Source organism: Apis cerana, linkage group LG15 (assembly GCF_029169275.1).
Source record: "Apis cerana isolate GH-2021 linkage group LG15, AcerK_1.0, whole genome shotgun sequence".
Taxonomy (NCBI): Eukaryota; Metazoa; Arthropoda; class Insecta; order Hymenoptera; family Apidae; genus Apis; species Apis cerana.
The window spans coordinates 2,523,600-2,545,413 of NC_083866.1; the positions used below are offsets into that span (position 1 = coordinate 2,523,600).

Below are 21,814 nucleotides of genomic sequence, written 5' to 3' on the forward strand. Positions count from 1 at the left end.
ATCAGAAACTTTTCATTTTCTTCTTTATAAAAATGACATAACTTAATAAATATTACAAATGAAGAAAATATAAAATTAAATTTTCTTAAATTTTATATAAATTTATTCACATATTATTAATCAAAATATCAGATTAATGTTATTAAAATTATCATTGATAACAATTAAATAACAAATAAAATTTCTAATTTGAATTAAATTTATGAAACTATTTTTATATCTTATAATATTAACATAAATAGTTTTATATGTTAGTTCAAAATAAAATATTCAGAAATCAAATTAATTAATTTCAGTTATATTGTTAGATTTCAATTTTACTTATATTGTTAAAAATAATTAAGTTTTTTTTTTATAATTTAAAATCAGATTTCTTTTTCCACGAATTGATATTTATCAGAAATTAAAATGCCGCTTACTTTTATAAGAGTACGTGTATGTGAAGAAAAAGGCAGGTATCTAGTAAGGTAGAATAACAAGACAGAACTTGTAAGACGTCTTGTCAGTCAACAGCCTCAGATATTCATGGGATTCTCCCCTTCGTGAAGTTATACGTCGTTCATAATTTGCCTTACTGTTTTACTCAATATTTTATCCAAGCTTTCACCGCGAACAATCTTTCCTGAGCTGTTGTCGAATCACTATTGTTAAACAAAGTATGTAAATTTTCATAGTTATATACAGTGACTCCGAAGAAATGCAGTAAATTTTGATAAATTAATATATATATATATATGAATTCATAAAAAGAACTGCAATTAATGTATTGATTAAATTATCAGAGAAAGAATACTGCACATCTTTATACATTTTAAACATTTTGAAATTAATAGTTTTTATTTTTAATAATAAAAAATAAATATGATAGTAAACAACATGTTAATAACAAGTAAATTAAACATTTACATAATAATTTCTTCACAGTTTTATCAAACTTTTGATATTAGATTTTAATTCATCACTGTATATATATATATATATATATATTAATTTGAAATAATGTATATATTTATATATTATATATTATATGTAAGAAAATCGTGATCAACGAAATCTCGAAAATCTTTTTTTAATTTTATTTAGTATTTTTTCAATCTACTTGATAAAATTATCTGAAAGTTATATAATATTATTTGCTACTTAGTAGATATGTACCATGGATATTAGAATTATATGAAATATTATATAAATAAAATTCCAGATGAACAATTTTTTTTTTCAATTCAATTTTTTTTTATTTTTGTTCTTGTAAAATTTGATTAAAGCTCTTTTTACTAATCTAAATAAAATATTATTAAATAGTTATTATCAATATTTGCAACGTTAAATTATAAAACATGATAATTTTTTGTTATCATAATTGACATAATTTTTTTTAATATTTATAAAAACATGGAAATTACTATTATCCTTTAAATATTTATATATATTAAAAATAAAAATTATTATTATTTTTTGTACATATTTACAATTATTGAAAGGAATCATATAAAAAAAAACTTTATTCATTTTTGTAAAAAATAAAAATTTTTTTTTATCAAAAAGAAATCACAATAAAATCTCTGTGATTGTCTAAGTATTAGAAAAAAATATTTAAAGTATTTGTTATTTGTATATTTGTACAATATAATTATATACAAATATAAAATACGATACGTTTACTCTTTTCATAAAAATTTCGATGAATCACGTGTCCTTCAAATTGTTTGATCTCTCTATTAGGATTTCGTCTTTTTTCATCCTCTAGAATATTACATATGATGCATTCTAATGCATACGACATAGTAAATAAATCCACTACATATAGATACTATTACAAGTGTTAATCTAAGTGTAATTCATGATTACACTATTCTTTATTCTAAAAATATTTTCCAGGATTTTTTTACAATTCTATAAAAATGTAATACATTAGAATTGTATAAAAAATGTAATAAACTACTATCCATAATTAGAATAAAATGAATAAATAATAAAAAATAAAAATCAATATTTTTGATAATAAATTTATTATTAATTCGAATTGATAAAAAAATGAGATTTTTATTATTTACTGTCAATTATATTTATATTTTCTTATGATTAAAATATTTATATTAAAAATTGTTAGTAGAAATTTATAAAAATAACATAGTTTCTATATATAACATTTTTTTAATAAAGAAGATTTTAAAATTAATATTTATTTCTTCTTTTTTTTTCATATACAAAATTTACAGTTCAATGAGAAATTGTATAGCTATTACTTGTAATTTGTAAGAATGATAAAATAGGTTTCGAAGAGTGCAATTTTAATTATTATAGGTTAGGATATGCCGATGCAATGATTTCAGGTACATTATAATAGTTTTCCAAGTTTCGTGAAACTTGAAAAACTGGATCAAAGATTTTTTTAGGTCAAGGTTTCAAAGTTAATAACTTATAGAAGTTTATTTGATGAAAAAAAAATCAATGAATAGTTTTATAGTTTTATTTTATTCGCAATTTAAATTTTTAAAAAATTTTTTAAATTAAACAAAATATTACATTATAAAAATTAAAAAAAATTTATTTAAATTTTAATTTAAAAATGAATAATTTTTATTTTTATATATGCATAGTTATGAATTCTCAATTACAAAAAATTATTATTTCTTACTAAATTAATTCATTTTATAATCTTATCAATGATATAGTAATATTATATTTCAGATAATATTAAATTAAAATTTATATTAAATATATAAAATCCTATGAATTTTAGATTTTATAGATTAAAAACTTACATTAAATAGTTACGAACAATTTCACGCAGAGAAAGAGAAACACATTTTCTCGAACGAGTAGAAATTCATAATTATACCAGCCTACTAATTAACATTGTCAAGGACGAAATGCTTCTTCTGTTCGATATAACGTGACGAATTAATGAGGCGTACGATAATCACCATGATCTATTGATCGTTCTTTCTCCAGAAGTCATTTATTCATTTCACGCATTATGACTACGAAATCTTCTTTGTCGACAATAGATAGCAATCAAAAATAATTCTAGATCAACGTTTGCGATATCTATTTCTATTAATATCTCGTGATTCATCGATTTCGATAAAATAATATTTTTAGTTTGTAAATATAAAATGATGCATAAGAATTTTATTGATTAAATATATAAAATATATCATAATAAATATATCTGAAATATTTTATTAATAGAGAAATGATTTTTATTTTGCAAAAAGGTTCTGTGATAATTGTAGAAATTATTATTTTAATTTAAATAAATTTAATAAATTTTCATTAATAGATTCTGATTTTTATGTTTTTATTTAAGAAAAAAATATTTTGTAACTCTAATAATGAATCATTTTGGTTTCGAATCTTAAGTTAAATGGATTAAGTTTTGGTTAAATTGTTAACAAAATAATGACTTCGACTTAGTGTAATTTGTGATTTTTTTTTCAATGTTGTTCTATTCTAAAATTGAAATATAGTTGAAGAAGAAGTATCAATGAAAATACAATTTTATTTTATTTTTTTTCTTTATAACGAAATTAACTTACCACTTGAACGCAAGTTCACATGCAAAAAAACAGAAAAATATAAATTTTTCATTCCCTAAGGATAAAAAAACCTGTTGACGATTCAACAGCGTAAAAATAATTTTATTTCTACGTAAAAACAACAAATTCTTTCGTCATCAAGTTAATTAATCAAAGACAAGTTAATTATTCAAATCGATAGGTCATGCCAACTACAAAGATGCATATGCAAACTAATTACGTAATAATGATTATAACATGATGAAAAGAAAAACACGATGAGAAGAAGCATAGTAAATTAAAATATTAATGAAATTCAAAATGAATTTAATTTCAATTGTAACATACTGGATTTCTTGAATTTTTATAGAGAATGTTTTATTTTTTAAGACGAGAGATTAGAAAGAAAAAGAGAAAGATTAAAATTATAAGGAAATAGAAAGTCTTTTATGATTATTAAAATAAATTATAAGATAATTTTTTATACATAAGAATATAATAATTTTTTATATATGTATAAATTCATTATATTATTAATAATTTTTTATTTTAATTGCATTCAGTTCTACTTTCTCGGCATATTTTTCTTAGAAATTAATAATATGATAATCTACTATGACAGGAGAAAAAAAGATTGATATGGTAGAAAAGAAAAGGAAATAAAAATTTTATTTGCAAATAAATTTCCATATATATTTTAATTACAAGAAAAGAATAATTTTTTGATTTATAGAAAATTTATTGATTTTACCAATATAATTTCTGGAAAAAAATTTAAATTATACATATAACTATAATAAAGAAATTTAAAAATTCATATGAAATGAAAAATATAACATATATATATAAATTTCATAAAATTTATAAAAGAATTTATCTTTAATACTAAAACAAAGTAAACATTTAAATCATAATGATAATAAATAAATTTATATTAATATAAAATTAGATTTAATCTGTATATAATAATATAAATTAGATAATAATATTAAATAATATGAAATTAAATATATGAACTTACATATATCTATTAATGTATTAATAGATATTTATTAATAAATATTTAAATCATAGTTATAATAAAAATTTAATTATTGCCAAAGAATTTCATTTTTTTAAACGATATAATTGATAATTTTAAACGATAAAATGAATTTTAATTAATTCTTGTTATTTAATCAAAAAATAATGATAAAACTCGTAAAAGATAGAGATCGTGTTTAATGAAATCATTTAGAAACTAGTATCTTATATAATGCATCCCTCGAAAACAGCAAGATCGTAACGTGGAGTAATAGTCATCGAGATTGTCCTTAAATAAAATTATTGTTTCATCTTCTCAATTTTCATTTTCTCATAGATCAAATGAGTATTAGTAATTGGTAAGATTACTTTGTTTTGTAATTTGAACGAGATTGCCTTGCTTGAATCTGCTTTATATTTACCTTTGTTTGAAATAATATGATTGTAATATTTTGTAAAATCATTATATAATTTCTTAGCTCTTTAATATTGTATAACATGTAATTATTATACATATTTGTAAATAAAGTGCATAAATTTTAAGTTTTCACAACATTTCATTTGTAATTTTTTTTTAGACAATAATAAAATTTAATGAAGATTTAATGAAAATAATATAATTTAATTTTTTTTACATTTTTTTTAATCAAATTGTTAAAAAATGAAAAAAATATTCAAAACAAATATAAAATAAATAAATAGATAGAATAGTAGATTTGAAGTTGATTTTTTAGAATCTAACTTGAAAATGAAAAATATAATTTTTTTAAATTTATTTTATTTATCTAGTAACGTCATTTATTTAAAATTTCTGATTTTAATTTTAAACTAATTTTTGGAATACATATTAGCAGTGAATAATATTTAGCAGTAAATATTTGATATTAGATATGATTAAGAAAAAATAATTGGAAATTTTTTATAAGAAAGATTGATATATATATATATATATATATATATATATATATATATCTCATCAAGAGAGATATTTCGATAATTTGAATATCAATACTTATTATTTTTTTATCATTATTAAAAAGCAATAATGATTTTAATATTGATATGATATTAAAGATAATTTAAACATTATAAATGTGACGTCTTTAATGTAATAAATATCATTATATTCTATCTTGATATCAAATATCTTACAATGAATTTTATTATTGGAAAATTGATATTTTTTCTTGTTGTTGATTCTTGCTTATTATATAATTAAAATATTAATATATTATTAACATTCAGATATCAAGTTCAGCTTGATTAGATCATAGATTTTAAATGAAGATATTATTTGAATTGCTTACAAGTTATTCAATATCCTATGATCAGTTTGACTAAGTAATTCATATTTTCTTCATATTTTTTTTATTATTTTAACTCATTTATTTAAAACAATCATAATTTATATAATTTATTTCAATATAATTATATATAAGAGAATAAAACTGAAAATGTTTGTATGTATGTACGCACGTGCACACGTGAGAGAGAGAGAGAGAGAGAGAGAGAGAGAGAGAGAGAGAGAGAGAGAGAGAGAGAGAGAGAGAGAGAGAGAGAGAGAGAGAGAGAGCAAAAGTAAAAGTAAAAGCGAACCGTTTTAAGAAAAAACAATGAATTTTTTTCAATAGTATATACTCATTGAATTATAAAAGCTATTATATATTTTTTATTTTTTGATAGATCATTTTTTAAATTTTTTATTATATACATGAAAGCTAATTTTAATATAAGAATATTAATTATCTTTCTAGGATAATCAATAATTAGACAATTAACAATTAGACATATCTATACAAACCACAATATTTTATATCAGGAAAACTAAATTCTATGAAATCCCAGAATTCTGTTTCTTTTAACTGATCACATATAACTCAAATCATATAATATAACAATATTCCAAGATATCCAATTTTCAGAATTTCATTTCTTTTAGTATCTGATGTAACTTTAAGTAGCAATCAATTCTATATATTTCAAAACATCAAATTTTTCCATTTTTTAAATATTTAATTACATATAATCTCAAAAATTTCATACAATTTTATATGTTCTAAAATATTTAATTTCTAAATTTTACTTTTTTAATACTTGATTTAATGTAATTCTAAATAATAATTATTTACATTCAAAATTTCAATCCTTCAAAAGTTTCACTTCTCTAATACTTGACTATATACAAATAAAAATTATTTAATAATTTAGTTTTCAATATTTTTTAATATTTAACTTTATTTTTTAATTCTTTAATTCTGATTTTAAACAATAAGTCTTTATTTTCTAAAACTCCAATCATAAAATATTTAATCTAATATAATTCTAATTGACAATCATATAACAATTTATTTCTATATCTCCTAAAAGATCTAATTTCTAAAACTTCATTCTTTAATCATTTATATTTATCGACTATCATCTTTTACTTACTTCTATATTATCTAGAATTATATTTTAAAATTTTATTCATTAATCTAATCTAATAATTTATATCTTTAAAATTTTAATTTATAATTTTATAATCTCTCTCTTTATAATCTCAATTTTAATATCTCTCTCAATACTTAACATAATATAATTTTAATTGATAAATATATATTTCCTAAAAGATCAATTTCTTTAACCATCATATAACAATTTAGTTTTACATTTTTTAGAATATTCAACTTTTAAAATTATATTTCTTAATATTTAAACAATATTTAACAATAAGTCTTCAAAATTCCCATCCAAAAATTCCACTTTTTTCAATACTTAACTTAAAACAATTTCAACTGACAATAATCCACTTCCATACTTTCTAAAAGATCCAATTTCCATAAATCCAGTTTTTAATAATCTAACCACTTGTAATCTCAACTGACAATCCATTTCTTTACTATCCAAAACATTCAACTCTATAAATCAACTTTTTACGTAACGTACTACTTACTCGCCGAGGTGGAGCCGCAATAAGCACGGGGGGACGATACTTGCATGACAAGACCTTGCGGCTCACCACACACTATGTCCAAAGACCAAACACTCATATTACGCCTATGTGTGTTGTCACGGCGTCGTGGATCCGTCTACGGGGATCAGGAAGCGCAGAAAACTCGTCTCGAGGCTGGTTAATGCGCGAACAAACACCTTCTTGTGGAGGGGTACCATAACGCTCCTCCCTTCGTGTCCTCCTTTGGATATTTTTATATGAGCTTTTAGTGCGGTATCGTGCATGGGATCGTTAGTGTCGCGAACGATTCCTCGACTTTTTTTGTTTTCAATTATTTTATTTTATTTTTTTTTCTTTTGTTTCTTCTTGTTCAGACGCTTTCGTATAATACGCGCGAAAGTGCGTGCGAATGATGGTGGATATTCGAGGTGGTCGATTGAATTCTTGTAAGGTTTCCGCTAGTGAACCTTCAAAGAAAGTTCTGTTTCATCAATGTTTCGTGAATTGGATACGTAATCTGTTTTATGATTGGAATTTTTATTTGATTATGAGAAAAGAAAAATTATCGATTATGATTTTTTTTTTGTTTTTCTTTAGGAAATAAGAATTGATAAAATTAGGAATAGGATTTTCTTTAGGAATAGAAAAGTAAAAATAAATATATTAGAAATTACTTGCTAGATAATATACATGAATAATCATAAAAATATTAGCAATTGTATTTGCTGAATTTTATACAAAATTATAAATATTTAGTAATGAGAATAATTTAAATATTTAGCATTTTATTGTATAATGATGTTTTGATAATTTAAAAATAAAATAATGTAAAACAATAAATTTAATTAAAAAACAAAAATTGTATATAAGTTATCGTTGATGACATTTTTTTTAGTTAGTGATTTAGAAAAATTAATAGAATTACTAAAAACCATTCAAAATCAAACTTAAATTTTTTAAATATGATATAATAATGATTTGTATATTTTCGAATTATACATTATTATTTGTTATTTATTATAAAATATTTTCTAGTATTTTCTAATCATTTTTTATTATAAAATATTTAGATAATTAAAATTCTTCACTTCTTTACTTTATAAAAATTTTCTTACTTTTATAAATATTAAAAAATCAAATATCAGCTATTTCATTATAAATAGAATTTATAATTTGGTTCTTTAAGAAGATTTCAATTCTATTTAAAACGTCAAGTTAAACTTTGACCTATTCTCTTTTTACCTTCAGTTTTTTCCCAGGAAACGGGGTCAAGATTCTTCTAATCATTTTTTATTCAGAAACTCGAAACAAGAGTGCAGAATTTAGTACAGAATATACAAAGTAGAATCTTTACGAATATTTTTCTTTCGGTTAATTATCTTTTATTTTTGAGAAAGATATAAAAGAATTCAAAAGTATAAGGATACTTATTTATTAATTACAATGAATATTTAAATAAATTATAATATTTATTAAATTTTATATATTTATATTATTTATATTATATTAAATTAATATAATAATTAATATAAATAATATAATGTTCATTACATATTCAATGAATTATCTATTTTATATTTAATCTAAAAAAAAGAATCAATCTTAAGAAAATAATTGAAGATATTTTAAATAATATTTTATAAATAAGATTGAAAATTTTATCTTTCAAAAATAATATCTATTATCTTTATCTTAAATTATTTTGACGAAGTAGTCATTTTGGAAGTATATTTTAATGATCCATTTATAAGATCTCAAGCAACGACCTCCTTCCTGACCTAGTGTCAAAGAACCTTGAGTTACACAGTATCCAGGAAATTGCGAATAGTCACAGCTCCCAGGCTTCTCTATTTCACTAACTTTCTATCCATAACAAACCTGATCTCTATTCGCATGAAGCGTCCTTCAGATATTTATATTCACTATATATATATAATATGCATAAGATAGAATATCCAGAAAAAAAAATATCTATTGAATATAGAATTAATATACGTTATAAATTTTTTATTTATTACAGACATATCATAGAACATAAAACAAAATATTTAGAGAACATCTATTTAATCTAAATCTAAAAGACATTATTTCAATTGTTAGTTTTCAATTTATATTAAGTTTTCTATTTACATATTTATTAGAAACAGTATACCCAAGAATGTGGGTATCTATTGAATCCAAAAAATATTTCTTCAGCTGTAAGTCTATCAAAGATACAGTATAGATATATTAAAATAGAGTATTTAAAAGAATATCTATTATATATAAAAATATATATTATATATTTAAGAAAATATTTATCAAATTCTTTCAATTGCTTTCTATAGCTTTTCTATTTATATCATACATATATAGACCAGAATATTTAAGAAAGTATCTAGCAAATTCAAAAAACATTTTTTATAGATTACTTATTTATCATAAAATTACTCTACGTAAACAGGATACATAGATATTTCTTCAACTTAGAGATTTCCTATTATACAGACATTCTCATTATAAAATAGAACTAGAAATTAAAAGATGTTTCTTTAATTATAATTCCTTTATTTATATAAATAGGATATTCAAAAGAACCACAATATCTTCAATTGATATTTATAAATTTTTTATCACAATATAATTAGAATCAATGGAATATCCAAATGATATTCTCTAGCTACAAGTCTCCCATTCATTAAAGATACATTCTACATAGACAAAATATTCAAAAGATTATCCAAAAGTTATCCAAAAGATTGTCTTTTCAACTGAGACTTATATACAAGTATATACAAGTATTCCATTCATAAGAAAGATCAGAACTATATATCCAGAAATATTCCTCCAATTATAAGTCCCCTATTACATATGTATGTACTTACATACATGACAAATCATTTAGTAGATTATCCACCGAACTTAGAAGGCGTTCCTTCCTCTATCTATCATAGACATACCGTTCAGATAGGATAGACTAGCCGAGAAATAGAATAAGAGAAATAGAGGGGGAAACGTGGCGGATTATCCGTGGTGGCCGGCCCGATCGAACCTAGAAAGGCGGTTGTTCTAAGGTTTCCACGCCGACTGTAGGAAGCCAGCCTGTGGACTGGCTCTCGAACCCGCCAGAGTGAGAATCGTGATTCGTGGATCGTTAAAAGATCAAGAAAATCGACTTGTTCCACTCCTACCCCATTAATCTGGCCTCCTTCTACCCCGTATGGATCGGAACGAGAGCGCAAACGAGGGTGGAAGCTCGCCGGACACGGTAATCGCGCGCTCCTCGTCCGAAGAGGAGCGGAATAGGCTCGCGTGCAGCACTTCCGGCGAGTACGTGACTGTGGGCGATAGCAGTTCCAGCCTGGACACGGTGACAAGCGTTGGCACGACCACCGTCTCGACCACCACCGACGCGACCGGCACAGAGGACAAGAAGAGGGGCAGATTCGGCGCGTTGAAGAGCAGCTTCCGCAAAGAGGGTGGATTGTTCAAGATTAAGAAAAAGAACAGGCAGCTGGACGAGCCGGCTGCCGAGCTTCAGCCGGATGTCGAGGAAAAAGGTTCATTCTTTGGAATCTGGTCCTTTGGGTTTGAGGATTGTTGTGATTTCTTGAGATATTTATCTTTTTCTTTTTTTTTTTTTTTTGATTTTCTGTCGTTTTCTATGAAGTTGGTTTGTTATGAGATTTGCAAGGATTGGTGAAGTTTTCTATGATAGGATCTTAGAGTTTTGATTGTAAAGTTGAAGTTTTGTGGTGAAATTAGATGTTGAAGTTTTGGATAGTTAAATAGATTTTGTATTAATATGTAATTAATAATTAAAAATGTTTAAGATAAAAATTACTTAAAAATAAAATTTAAAAAATTATCTATATTCCTTGGAAAGAATTTAGGATTTTTAAATTAGATCTTCCAATTGATTAGAATTCCAATTGATATTTGAATAGACACATTTATTTAAGTAAAATTCAATAAAATATTTACAAATTATTGCATAATAATAATTTGTATTTATAAAAATTACTAAAATTAATTTTTTTGAAAAAAAGAAAGAAAAAAAATTTAGTGATTAAAATAAATTGAGAACCATTATTAATCACCGTTTGCTTTGAGGATGATTGGTTTGAGGTATTGGTTTGACAATAGTTATTGATAGAATATTGTTTTAAGGCTTCTTCAGGCGGTTTCAGGATTTACTTGTTTTTTTGATGATCTAAAAGAACTCTGTAGAATTTTCTAAAGATTTTTTTGTCTTATTCTATTTATTTTGATTTTTAAAAAATTATTTTTTTATAAAGCTAGTTTTAATTTCAATTTTAATTTGCTAATATTTATAATTATTTTAGATGATCATCACTTTGAAATTTTTTTTTATCAACTATTAGAATTGTTCGAAGTTATTTTTTCATATGTTTTTTTATTTATTTTATAAATAATTGAATACAAAAACAATTACAAAAAAATTTTTTGAAGATTCGATATTATGCAGTTCTCTGTTTCTTTTTTAAATTGGACATTTTCTTTGAAAGACACTTGTTTTAATCGTTATAATACTTGACACATAAAGTAATCAATAGAATGCTTTTCTAAATTTCTGAACGAATTCCTTGAGATGTTAATCTTAATGGTTGCATTGTATCTCGTTTATTATCAAACGATATTATCAAGAGTTGCTTAATTATAATGGATTTATGTGATCGATTTATTTTTTGATTTACATAATTTTTAGTTCTGTTCATGTGCTAATTTTAGTTAATTAAAAATATAGGAACCTCTGACCCAATAGAATAATTTAATTAGAAAATAATATAACATAAATCTTTTACGTACAAATACAACACATTTTGCTCAAATATTTATTATTTTAGTTTATTTTTAGAATATACATAGAGTATTTATATTCTTTTTTTGTAGTATTATATTCTTTTTTTATGAGTTCTAAATTTATAATATATATTATATTTTTCTTAAGTATTAATTTAGCACTATATTTTTTAAACATTTATTACTTTTATCTATTTATTCATCAATAGCCATCTATTGCCATTATATTAATCTATTATATTCTTTTTATTTTTGTAAAATCACAAAACCATTTTCAATTCTTTCAATTCATTCTTTAACTATTCACCAATAAATCATTTATTATATTCACTTTCACATCATATCCTTTATCAATCATGTACATATATCTATTACTTATATCTATATATTTATGTATTCTATACCAATTATATTTATTATAGTATATATTTTGTACTTAATTAAATCACAAAATTATTTTTCACAATTTTAAACACTCATCCACTGTTCATCAACACAAATTTATACTTACATTTTCATAACTATGTTCACTAATCTGATTTATATATTTTTCTTTTTATATTTATTGAAATCATCAAAAACAATATGTTACTATGCAAAATATTATATTTTCTTAACAATTTAATCTACCATATCTGATATTTATTATCAAAGAAATAATATCAACTATATCTCTTTAATTAAAATCGCTAGACTGACTCTAACTAAATTCCCCTAAATCGGACATCATTCATCGCTTACCAACAAATCTAAAAAAAAATCCAAACCTCGAACTCGATACAATCTCATAAAACTTCTCTATAAAATCTATTCTCTGACCGGAAATCCTCCCTCTCTCTCTCTCTCTCTCTCGCGTGACAGAGACGGATCGCAAGCAGAGCCCGGTGGAGGAGGAGGATGATCGCAAGGGTGGTGGCTCGACGACGACCTTGAAGAAGAAAAAGAAAAAGTCAAACTCGTTGGTACGCAAATTAAGCCTGAACAAATTTCGCCTGTCCACCGAGCAAGAGCCCAGGCACACGCCCGAAGGTGGTGATAACAGCCGTCCACAGAGCCAATCGTCGCAGGAGTCGCCTAGTTTCTCGGACAGTTCGTCCGGGATCGGGAGGAAAAGGCAGGAGGTCGAGAGGCTCGGCCATCACGACGGCTACGAGGCCGTAGAACCCTCGTACGACGTGGACAGAGAGAAGGGAGAGCCGAGGAAACCGGAGAAGCAAGAGAAACTGGTGAGCAGCGTGACCGTAGTACAGAGCAAGTCGCCGTCGTTTACCATCAGGAGCTTCAATTTGACGAGCGAGCACGGTGAGCGATCCCTCTCTCTCTCTCTCTCTCTCTCTCTCTCTCTCTCTCTCTCTCTCTCTGTCTTCTCTCTCTTTCTCTCTCTCGCTATTTTTCTCTTTCTCCCCTTTTCTACTTCCATTCTGTTTTGTTCTGCGACTTTTCTTTCTTCTGGCTCTAGATGGATGTGATAGGATAGGGATAATGCTTGCTGACTGATTTCCAATTATGTTCTAATTGATGATTTTAAATTGTCAATTGTTATTAATTGATAATTTGGGAATTTAAATATATATTGATTGATAATTTGAGATCTTAAATTGTTATGCGTATTGATGATTTGGTGTCTTCATTTATCTTTTATTTAGTGATTTTGAATTATTAGTTGTTATTTGAATGATGATTTTGAGTTAACGACGATTTTCAGTTGTTATTTGATTAATAATTTGAAATCTTCAGTTATGTTTTAATAATCTGAAGTGATCAGTTCTTATAACCGATGATTTGATTGATAATTTGGAGTTTTCAATTGTTATATGTATAATTTGATGTCTTCGCTTATCTTCTGATCTAATGATTTAGAATCATCAATTGTTATTTGATTAATGATTTTGAATTGATTTTATTTGAGTTTTGGAGTCTTCAATTGTTATGTATATAACTGATGATTTAATATATTTAGATATTTTTTAATTGGATGATTTAAAGTCTTCAATTATATTTTGATTGATAATTTTTGATTATCAGTGACTATTTCATTGATGATTTGGAATTTTCAATTATGTTCTAACTGATGATTTAAAATTATTAATTATTATGATTTTGAATTTTTTCTTGCTGTTTGATTTATAATCTGGAATTGTTAATTACATTGAACGAGAATTTGAATTATAATAAGTTAGTTTCTGAATGACAGAATTTACTTACATAATAAAAAGTATTGTTTTAGTGTGTTCTTGAGGTTTCTTTGGTTTGTGGTGGTTGGATTAATTTTACTGATTCTATTGATTAGTGGTTGAATTAATATTAGATCAGCTATATTTTCTTGAAAGCCTTGACTTCTTTTACTAGTATCTATTTTAATATTTGATTAAAGAAATATTTAAAAACTTTTGGAGTATTTTGAATTTTTATTTTTATACCTTTTCCATTGAACGATTGTTTTTAATTTAAGATTAACAAATATTTTAAAGACAAAATTGATATTTTGAAATTTGATTTTTAGTCATTTTACTATTTAAGTTAAAAAAAAAAATAAATAAAACAAATGAATGAATTTTTATTTAAAAGACATATATATCATTAATTAATTTATTACTATTATATTGAAATTTACTTTTTTTTATTCAAAGTAATTTGTATTGATAATTATAATGCATTATTCTATTACGAAAAACATATTAAATTTTATTAAATTATTTTATTTTGATATTTTTTTTTTGTATTATTTTTTTGTATTGAAAAATAATTTTTCTGTGTAAATAAATAAATAAAATACATGAGGAAATAATTTATTTCATTGAGGATTCAGAACATGATATTAAACAACATTATAACAACCATTACTTTTTATAGTATTTGTGTAATGATTAATTTCTGTGTAACTAAAGAATATAATGCAATAAACAAATATTTTTAATATCTTAGAATTATATTTTTCCCTATAATATAACATTTCAGATTGTGACAAGTACTAATCGTAAACAAAATCATTTTCGATAATATTAATATTTTCTAGAATACATAAAAATGCAATTAATAATTTAAATTCAAGAGATAAAAATTTATTATTTATCTATTAAATTTTCTATTTATTAGTTGTTCTGTCTAAAAAAGACAGTACAAATTATATTTTTTTTTGGAATTTTACTTATTTAATTATTTAATTTATCATATCATTTACTTAATATCATTAACACCTCTGTCAATGGTTTCATCCAATAAATCACTAATCATGTCAAAAATAATTAAGCTTTAATTTAGCTGCTCAACTTCAAGTAGGATTTAACTTTAGTAGGATTCGTTATCTAATTATTTTTAGTTTTATAGATATTTTAATTAACTCAATTAAATAACACCTAGATAATAACTGCATTATTAAATGAATTATCTATCAGTTACAATATAATATAAATACATGTTTAAATTTAATGAAATATCCTTTTAATTGATTCAGACACATAATTTTCACAGAATGAATACACAATTTCTAATTGCATTTTATAATTCAAATCAAATTTTGTTCTAAGATAATAACATTATTAAATTTAAAAATTTTATTTTTTCTTTATATTAATGAAATTATTTTTCAACTTTTATTTTATTTTAAAATTTTAAAATAAATCAATGAATAGAATTTACTTAATTTATTCAATTGTTATACTACAATATACAGTTATAACAATCTTTTCAAGTCTATCTTTTTAAGTCCATTTTCATTTCAATTATTTTAAATTATCTCTTTATTTGATTAATTTAGTTATTAATAAAATTTATCTTTGATATTAAAATATTTAAGAAATTACAGAATTTAATTATTCAATTTCAATCTGTTCTTTATTATTTATTTAAACTTGCTTACTTTAAATTACCTCATTTAATTCAATCACTTTTATTCGCATTTTCATTATATTTCATTTAACTCAATTCTAGCTTAAAATTTCACGCCATCTACTTGAATTTTCTTAATTTAACTCAATTATTCAATTCCAATTTTTGCATCATCATTTTAAATCCTCTATTTGCATTTTTACTCAATACAATTTTATTATTAATATTATTATTAATATTTATCATCTTTTAAAATTATTTACTTATATTTCTATTACGTTTTATTAAATGAACTTAATTTTAATGTTCATCATCATTATAACTCATCCATCTGCATTTACACTAAACTGAATTATTGAATTCTGACTTAACATCCTTATCAAACTCCAAATCACACATTAAAGACATCAAATATCATCATTATTACCACTTCAACTCAACATTGAATCTCATCCGAATTCGTCGAATGAACCTGGTATCGTTGTGTGGTGCATGCGCAGATTCCGAGCAGAAGTCACCTCGACCGGAAGCGCGGTGCAGCTCGACGCTTCCGTACGCAATTTCAAAATGGTCGGAGCAAAAGGCCTCGAGATCAACTTCGAACGAGCCGACTAAGAAACCCAAATTGAACACGAAATCCGAATCAGAGTCCAGTATATCTAGATCCTCGGTCCGCGAAGTCAGGCGGAAGTTGTCATTATTGGAAGAGAAACGCGCAATTTTTCAACGCCGTTTGTTCGAAAGTAATCAGGACTCGGATTCTGGCGAGACGGTGATCGCTATTACCATTGACGACGAGAAAAAAACATTGGCCAAAAAGGAGGAAAACCGTGTGGAACAGAGCAAGACGAAGAAGAAGGCCAGGCACATCAGCGTGAAGAAGTTCGACACCTTTTCCACGTTTGAGGGGACGTTCGACGAGGAGACAGGGATTGGTTATCTGGCTGGTATCGAGGAGGATTACACGGAGAGTTACGAGAGACAACACGATAATTACGTGGCCAGCATGGGGCCTATGATGGCCGACAACACGATGGAGAAGAGCAAAGTCAACCAGGAGAGCATGGTGAGGAACCAATTGCTCATCCTAACTTTTCTTTCTTTTGGCTCTCCTCTGTTGGAATATATTTTTAATAGGAATGTGAAAATTCGAAATGTCAAAAAGTATTTTGAAATTTAAAAAAAAACGCTTTTTGCGAAGCCTGAAATTTTTGGATACTTTTGGAACTTAGATGAAGAATAATTTGTACAATTTGTCATAATTTGTTATTAATGAGAGTGATTTTAGCGATGGATGAATTTATTTTTTATTTAAAACTGATAATGATTCAATTTTGCTTCGTTTTTATCTCTGTGGATAAAAATTGTTACTATTGTCTCTCTATGAATTTGAATTTTGAAAAATTTTAAAAATCAGAATTTATTAAAATTTTAGATTTTGATAAAATATTTTTTTGATAAAGTACTTCATATTTTAGAGAAAAAATAGAAGGAAAAAATTAACTGTTTTGAGTTTCGAAAGTTTTGAGCTCACGAATTTTTACGAAAAAAGTCAGATTTCGACCGTTTTTATTTTCTTTTTTTTGATGATTCATTGTATTTAATGTTTTTGGGTGTCTTTAGCTTTTCTTTTAATTTTATTTTCTTATTTTTTAAGCTTTTCTCTGCTCTATTTCGGACTGTTTTATTCTATTTTTTTTTCTTGATAATTTTATTAAAAATTTTATTTGTATTCATAAAGATTTATATTTTATTTTTCTATATTTTCTTTGCTTTTTATAATTGATTATTTATTTATAATTATTATATAAATTTTGTTTGATCTGTAGACATCTATAATTTACATAAAGACTTTTACTACTTGTCTGAAAAAATTTGAGTTCTACTACTTATTATAGATATTCAATTTCACTTGCCTACATTTTATTATATTTTTCATTACCATTTTTATAAAAATACATATATTCTGTCAAAAAGACGTAATTGTATTCGTTATACAAATGCAATATTTTTTATAAAAAAAGTTAATCAAAATTTAATACATATATATATAATATTATTACATATATTAAAAGATGTACTATGTACATCTTTATTTATGAACAAATATCTTTCAAAAATAAGACAATACGAATAAAAAAATATAACAAATTTAAAATTAATATTTGAAATCAAATTGAGAAAATTATTATTTCATAACTACCTTTCTAGATTTCAATTATCGATTCTTTTTATAATGAATTATGATATTCTATCTTTAAACAGATTGAATTATCAGCATTTCAATTTTTCTCATAAACTTAACCAACCATCAGGAAAAAAAGAAAGAAAATCTTTTTTTCAAATACAAAAATACAAATATAAAAAAGGACAAGAAACTTGAGACTGCTTTTTTTTTCGATTCAAAGTTGTCTTTGCATAATCAGATTTCCCTTTCTCGATATCGATACCTGACACAATTTCAAAACACTACGTTTCTTTATCTCTCTTTGTCCGTAGAAATGTCCTGTGTAACGTTATGACGCAGATATCATAGCGCGTAGCGCGTTCTGCGGTCCAGGTTTGCGGTTCCAACATGTTGTATCTGCTCCCATCGCTTTTGAATATTTTTCATGCGATATTCTTGAGTTACATGGTTTGCCGTGTTCTATCTTGACAGTAGCGCCCCCTATCTTGGCCTAGTACGCCGAGAAGCCTAATTGAAGCACGTCTCAGCTTCGTCTCGAGAGGAAAATGTGGCGAAAGAGACTCGAAAGAAAAGAAGGGGGAAGGGTTATTATATTCAAGAAGTGTTCTTCTTTCTTTTGTAAATTTAGTATGAATGAGTAATGCTAAGGGGTTACAGACGTTAGATTAGAGAATTATAAATTTAAATTTAAAGATTTTTTAATCAAATTAGAAATTGGAATAATTCCAAATTAGATTAGAAATTAAAGTGAATGGAATTTCAATTTAAAGATTTAGCTATTAGTCGTATTGACTATTGAAATTGAAAAGAGAATTTAAATAAAGAATTTTGAATAGTAATAATAAATATATATAATATAAAAAATATTGGGAATTTTATGAATTAGATGAATGATTAGAACAAAAGAAATTCTAAATTAAATAACAAATAATTAAAAATAAATAATTAAATTAAATTTAAAATGAAGAGAGAATTTATTAATTTAAGTTAAATTAAGAATTAGAATAGAGGCAAGTTTAAATTAAATTAAAAAGAGAATAAGAATTTTAGATAAGATTAGGAATTAGAATGAAAAATTATAAATTAAATTCGAGATCGAATATAGGGAATTTTAAATCATATTAGGAATGAAGAGAATTCTAAATTAGGTTAAAAATTGAAAACAAAAAAAAATTCTGAATCAAATATATCAAGAAAATAATAAATAAAATAAATTGAAAATAATGAATGGAGGAAAATTTGAATTATAAATAAAAAATTCGTGAATGGCATCAAAATAGCAAAAAAATAATAAAGAAAATCAATTCTATCTTTGATAATCTTTTTAAATGATTATTTCATTCTATTTTTCATATTTATTTTTATTATTATCTATTATTCACATTGATAAATTGTAAGCTTTAAAGTAGTCGTACAAGATTAATAGGAAAATTGAATCAACAATATTTGAAATAATTGAAAATATTTATATTTTTCTTGTACTTATTTATTCACATTATTGAGATTTATAACATATCTTTACTAATTAAATAATATATATTATATCATTATATTATTTGATATTTAAAATATTTAAAATTTGAATAAATTATTAAAAAAAAAATTACAATTACAAAAATACTAAATATTTGTAAAATTTTATCACAAAAGTCTTAATTTTTAAAATTTAAAGAATATTTCAATAGAATTATACGTGAGCAAAGTAACAATATGGAAAATTCTGAAGAGTTACTTTATTATCTTTATTTATTTAAAATATTAAAGCTTAAAGATATCTTCTTTAAAAGATAAATAGATTATGTTTATATTATCTAAAAATGGAATTTTCGAAAATAATGTAGTGCCATTGCATTGAAAAGATCTTATTTTATTAGGTACTTTTTAAATATTGATTTAATCTTAAGATAATATTCACAATTCTGAACAAATACATGAATAATATAATATTTATCCTTTTATTCGTAATATTTGTGTATAATATAATGAAATTTAGTTATGGAATATTTTTAATATAAGAATAGTAAAATGTCTTTGATTTCTTCATTTTAACAAAAAAATGCAAGAAAATTAATTATTTAGTGTACACTTACCAAACTTTAGTTACACTTAGTAAATTCTTAATTAATTTATATATAAATAAATATAAGATATAAAGATATAATAATCATAATATAAATTTACATTTGTAAAGAAAGTCACGAATTAAAGTAATTACATTTATGAATTAAAAAATTAATGTAACATTGAAATATTTTTTATAATAATAATCATAAATTTTTAAACAAAACCTAAGTTTTGTTACTAAATATAGCACAGTGTTACAGTATTACAGAGCATTATACACGCGGTAACATTATGGTTTCCTTTATAACAGATTATTATTATTACTTTCGAGTTTATGGTTACGGTTTCGTGCGGTATTTTCTATAGCGGATTATCCTCATGAGTGTAACCACACGTAACACGGATCACATTTCTGATCGTCATTTTATTTTAATACAATTCTATTTCTCTTACATATAATATAATACTTACGTATTAAAATAATAATTCATTTATTTGTTTATTAATTTAACATTCATTTATATTGATAACTATATTAAAAAAGAAAATTTTGTATGAGTTATAATTGTATTATAATTAAAAATTTTAAAGAAAGTTAAAAAGAAATTATACATAAATATAATAAAGAAATGATGAAGAAATAAGGGAATGATAGAAAAATGTATAAATGAAGAAGTGAAGAAATAGAAAAACGTTTAATGATATAGTATATAATAATCAAATTCTAAATCAATAAATTGAAAAAGATGAACAGTCGCGAAATATCCAATAATAATTCATACGATAACGAACATGAAACCTAATTAAAACGTTAAAAAAAAAACAATAAACAATTAATCACAAGATATCGAATGCAATAAATATTTACACTACTTTATTCTCATATAATTAAGCAAATGATATCGAATGTATTAAAAATATCTACATTATCCTGTACTTAAATAATTCCAACGCATATGTAAACACTACACCAATGATAGTTCAATACACACTTTGACACAAGACGGCGATTTGCATTCCACTCGATTCTCGTCGGTGAATCATTCACGTGTTGTTCGTCGATCGGTTCACTAACAATCGGTCAAGTTTCAGATCAGGCTACAAACTATTGCTATTTGTGAACGAATAATTCGAGTGTGCACATTAAAAAACAATATGGTGGGCGAGCAAAGAAATCGAAAGTTTCCGCGTTCTTTAAATTTCTCCGACTTGAGGATAAATCCAAAAAATTGGAAATGGTGCAGGGTTGGTTATTTAATTCAATTCTTTCTTTCTTTTTTTATTTTTCCCTTTGTATAAAAGTTTTCAGAAATTTGTATATTATAACCGGTAATAGATTTAAAATAAATCTACGAAAATTTTGATTAATTTGAAACAAATTGCAAATTAATCTTTTTAAATCTTATTCCAATAATTATAAAATTGTTACTTTGTTTATGTAAAATTGTTTATGTA

At 23.8% G+C, this 21,814-nt stretch overlaps 1 protein-coding gene across 8 annotated transcripts in view; it reads left to right on the plus strand.

Moving 5' to 3' along the window:
* Positions 1 to 21,814, plus strand: part of LOC108000772 (ras-related protein Rab-32) — a 49,525-nt gene that overhangs the window by 21,222 nt on the left and 6,489 nt on the right. The window contains exons 1-4 of one of the 8 annotated variants that reach the window (XM_062085440.1): positions 7,622 to 7,922; positions 10,361 to 11,015; positions 13,141 to 13,581; positions 16,608 to 17,173. The exons of 3 other annotated variants lie outside the window; for them this stretch is intronic. In XM_062085440.1, the coding sequence (XP_061941424.1) occupies positions 10,676 to 11,015; positions 13,141 to 13,581; positions 16,608 to 17,173 (1,347 nt within the window). In that variant the 5' untranslated portion in view covers positions 7,622 to 7,922; positions 10,361 to 10,675. Of the gene's footprint in view, positions 1 to 7,621; positions 7,923 to 9,043; positions 11,016 to 13,140; positions 13,582 to 16,607; positions 17,174 to 21,362; positions 21,605 to 21,814 lie in introns of those variants that run through there. 4 more of the 8 variants (XM_062085441.1, XM_062085442.1, XM_028668134.2 and 1 more) reach the window with 4 other exon arrangements.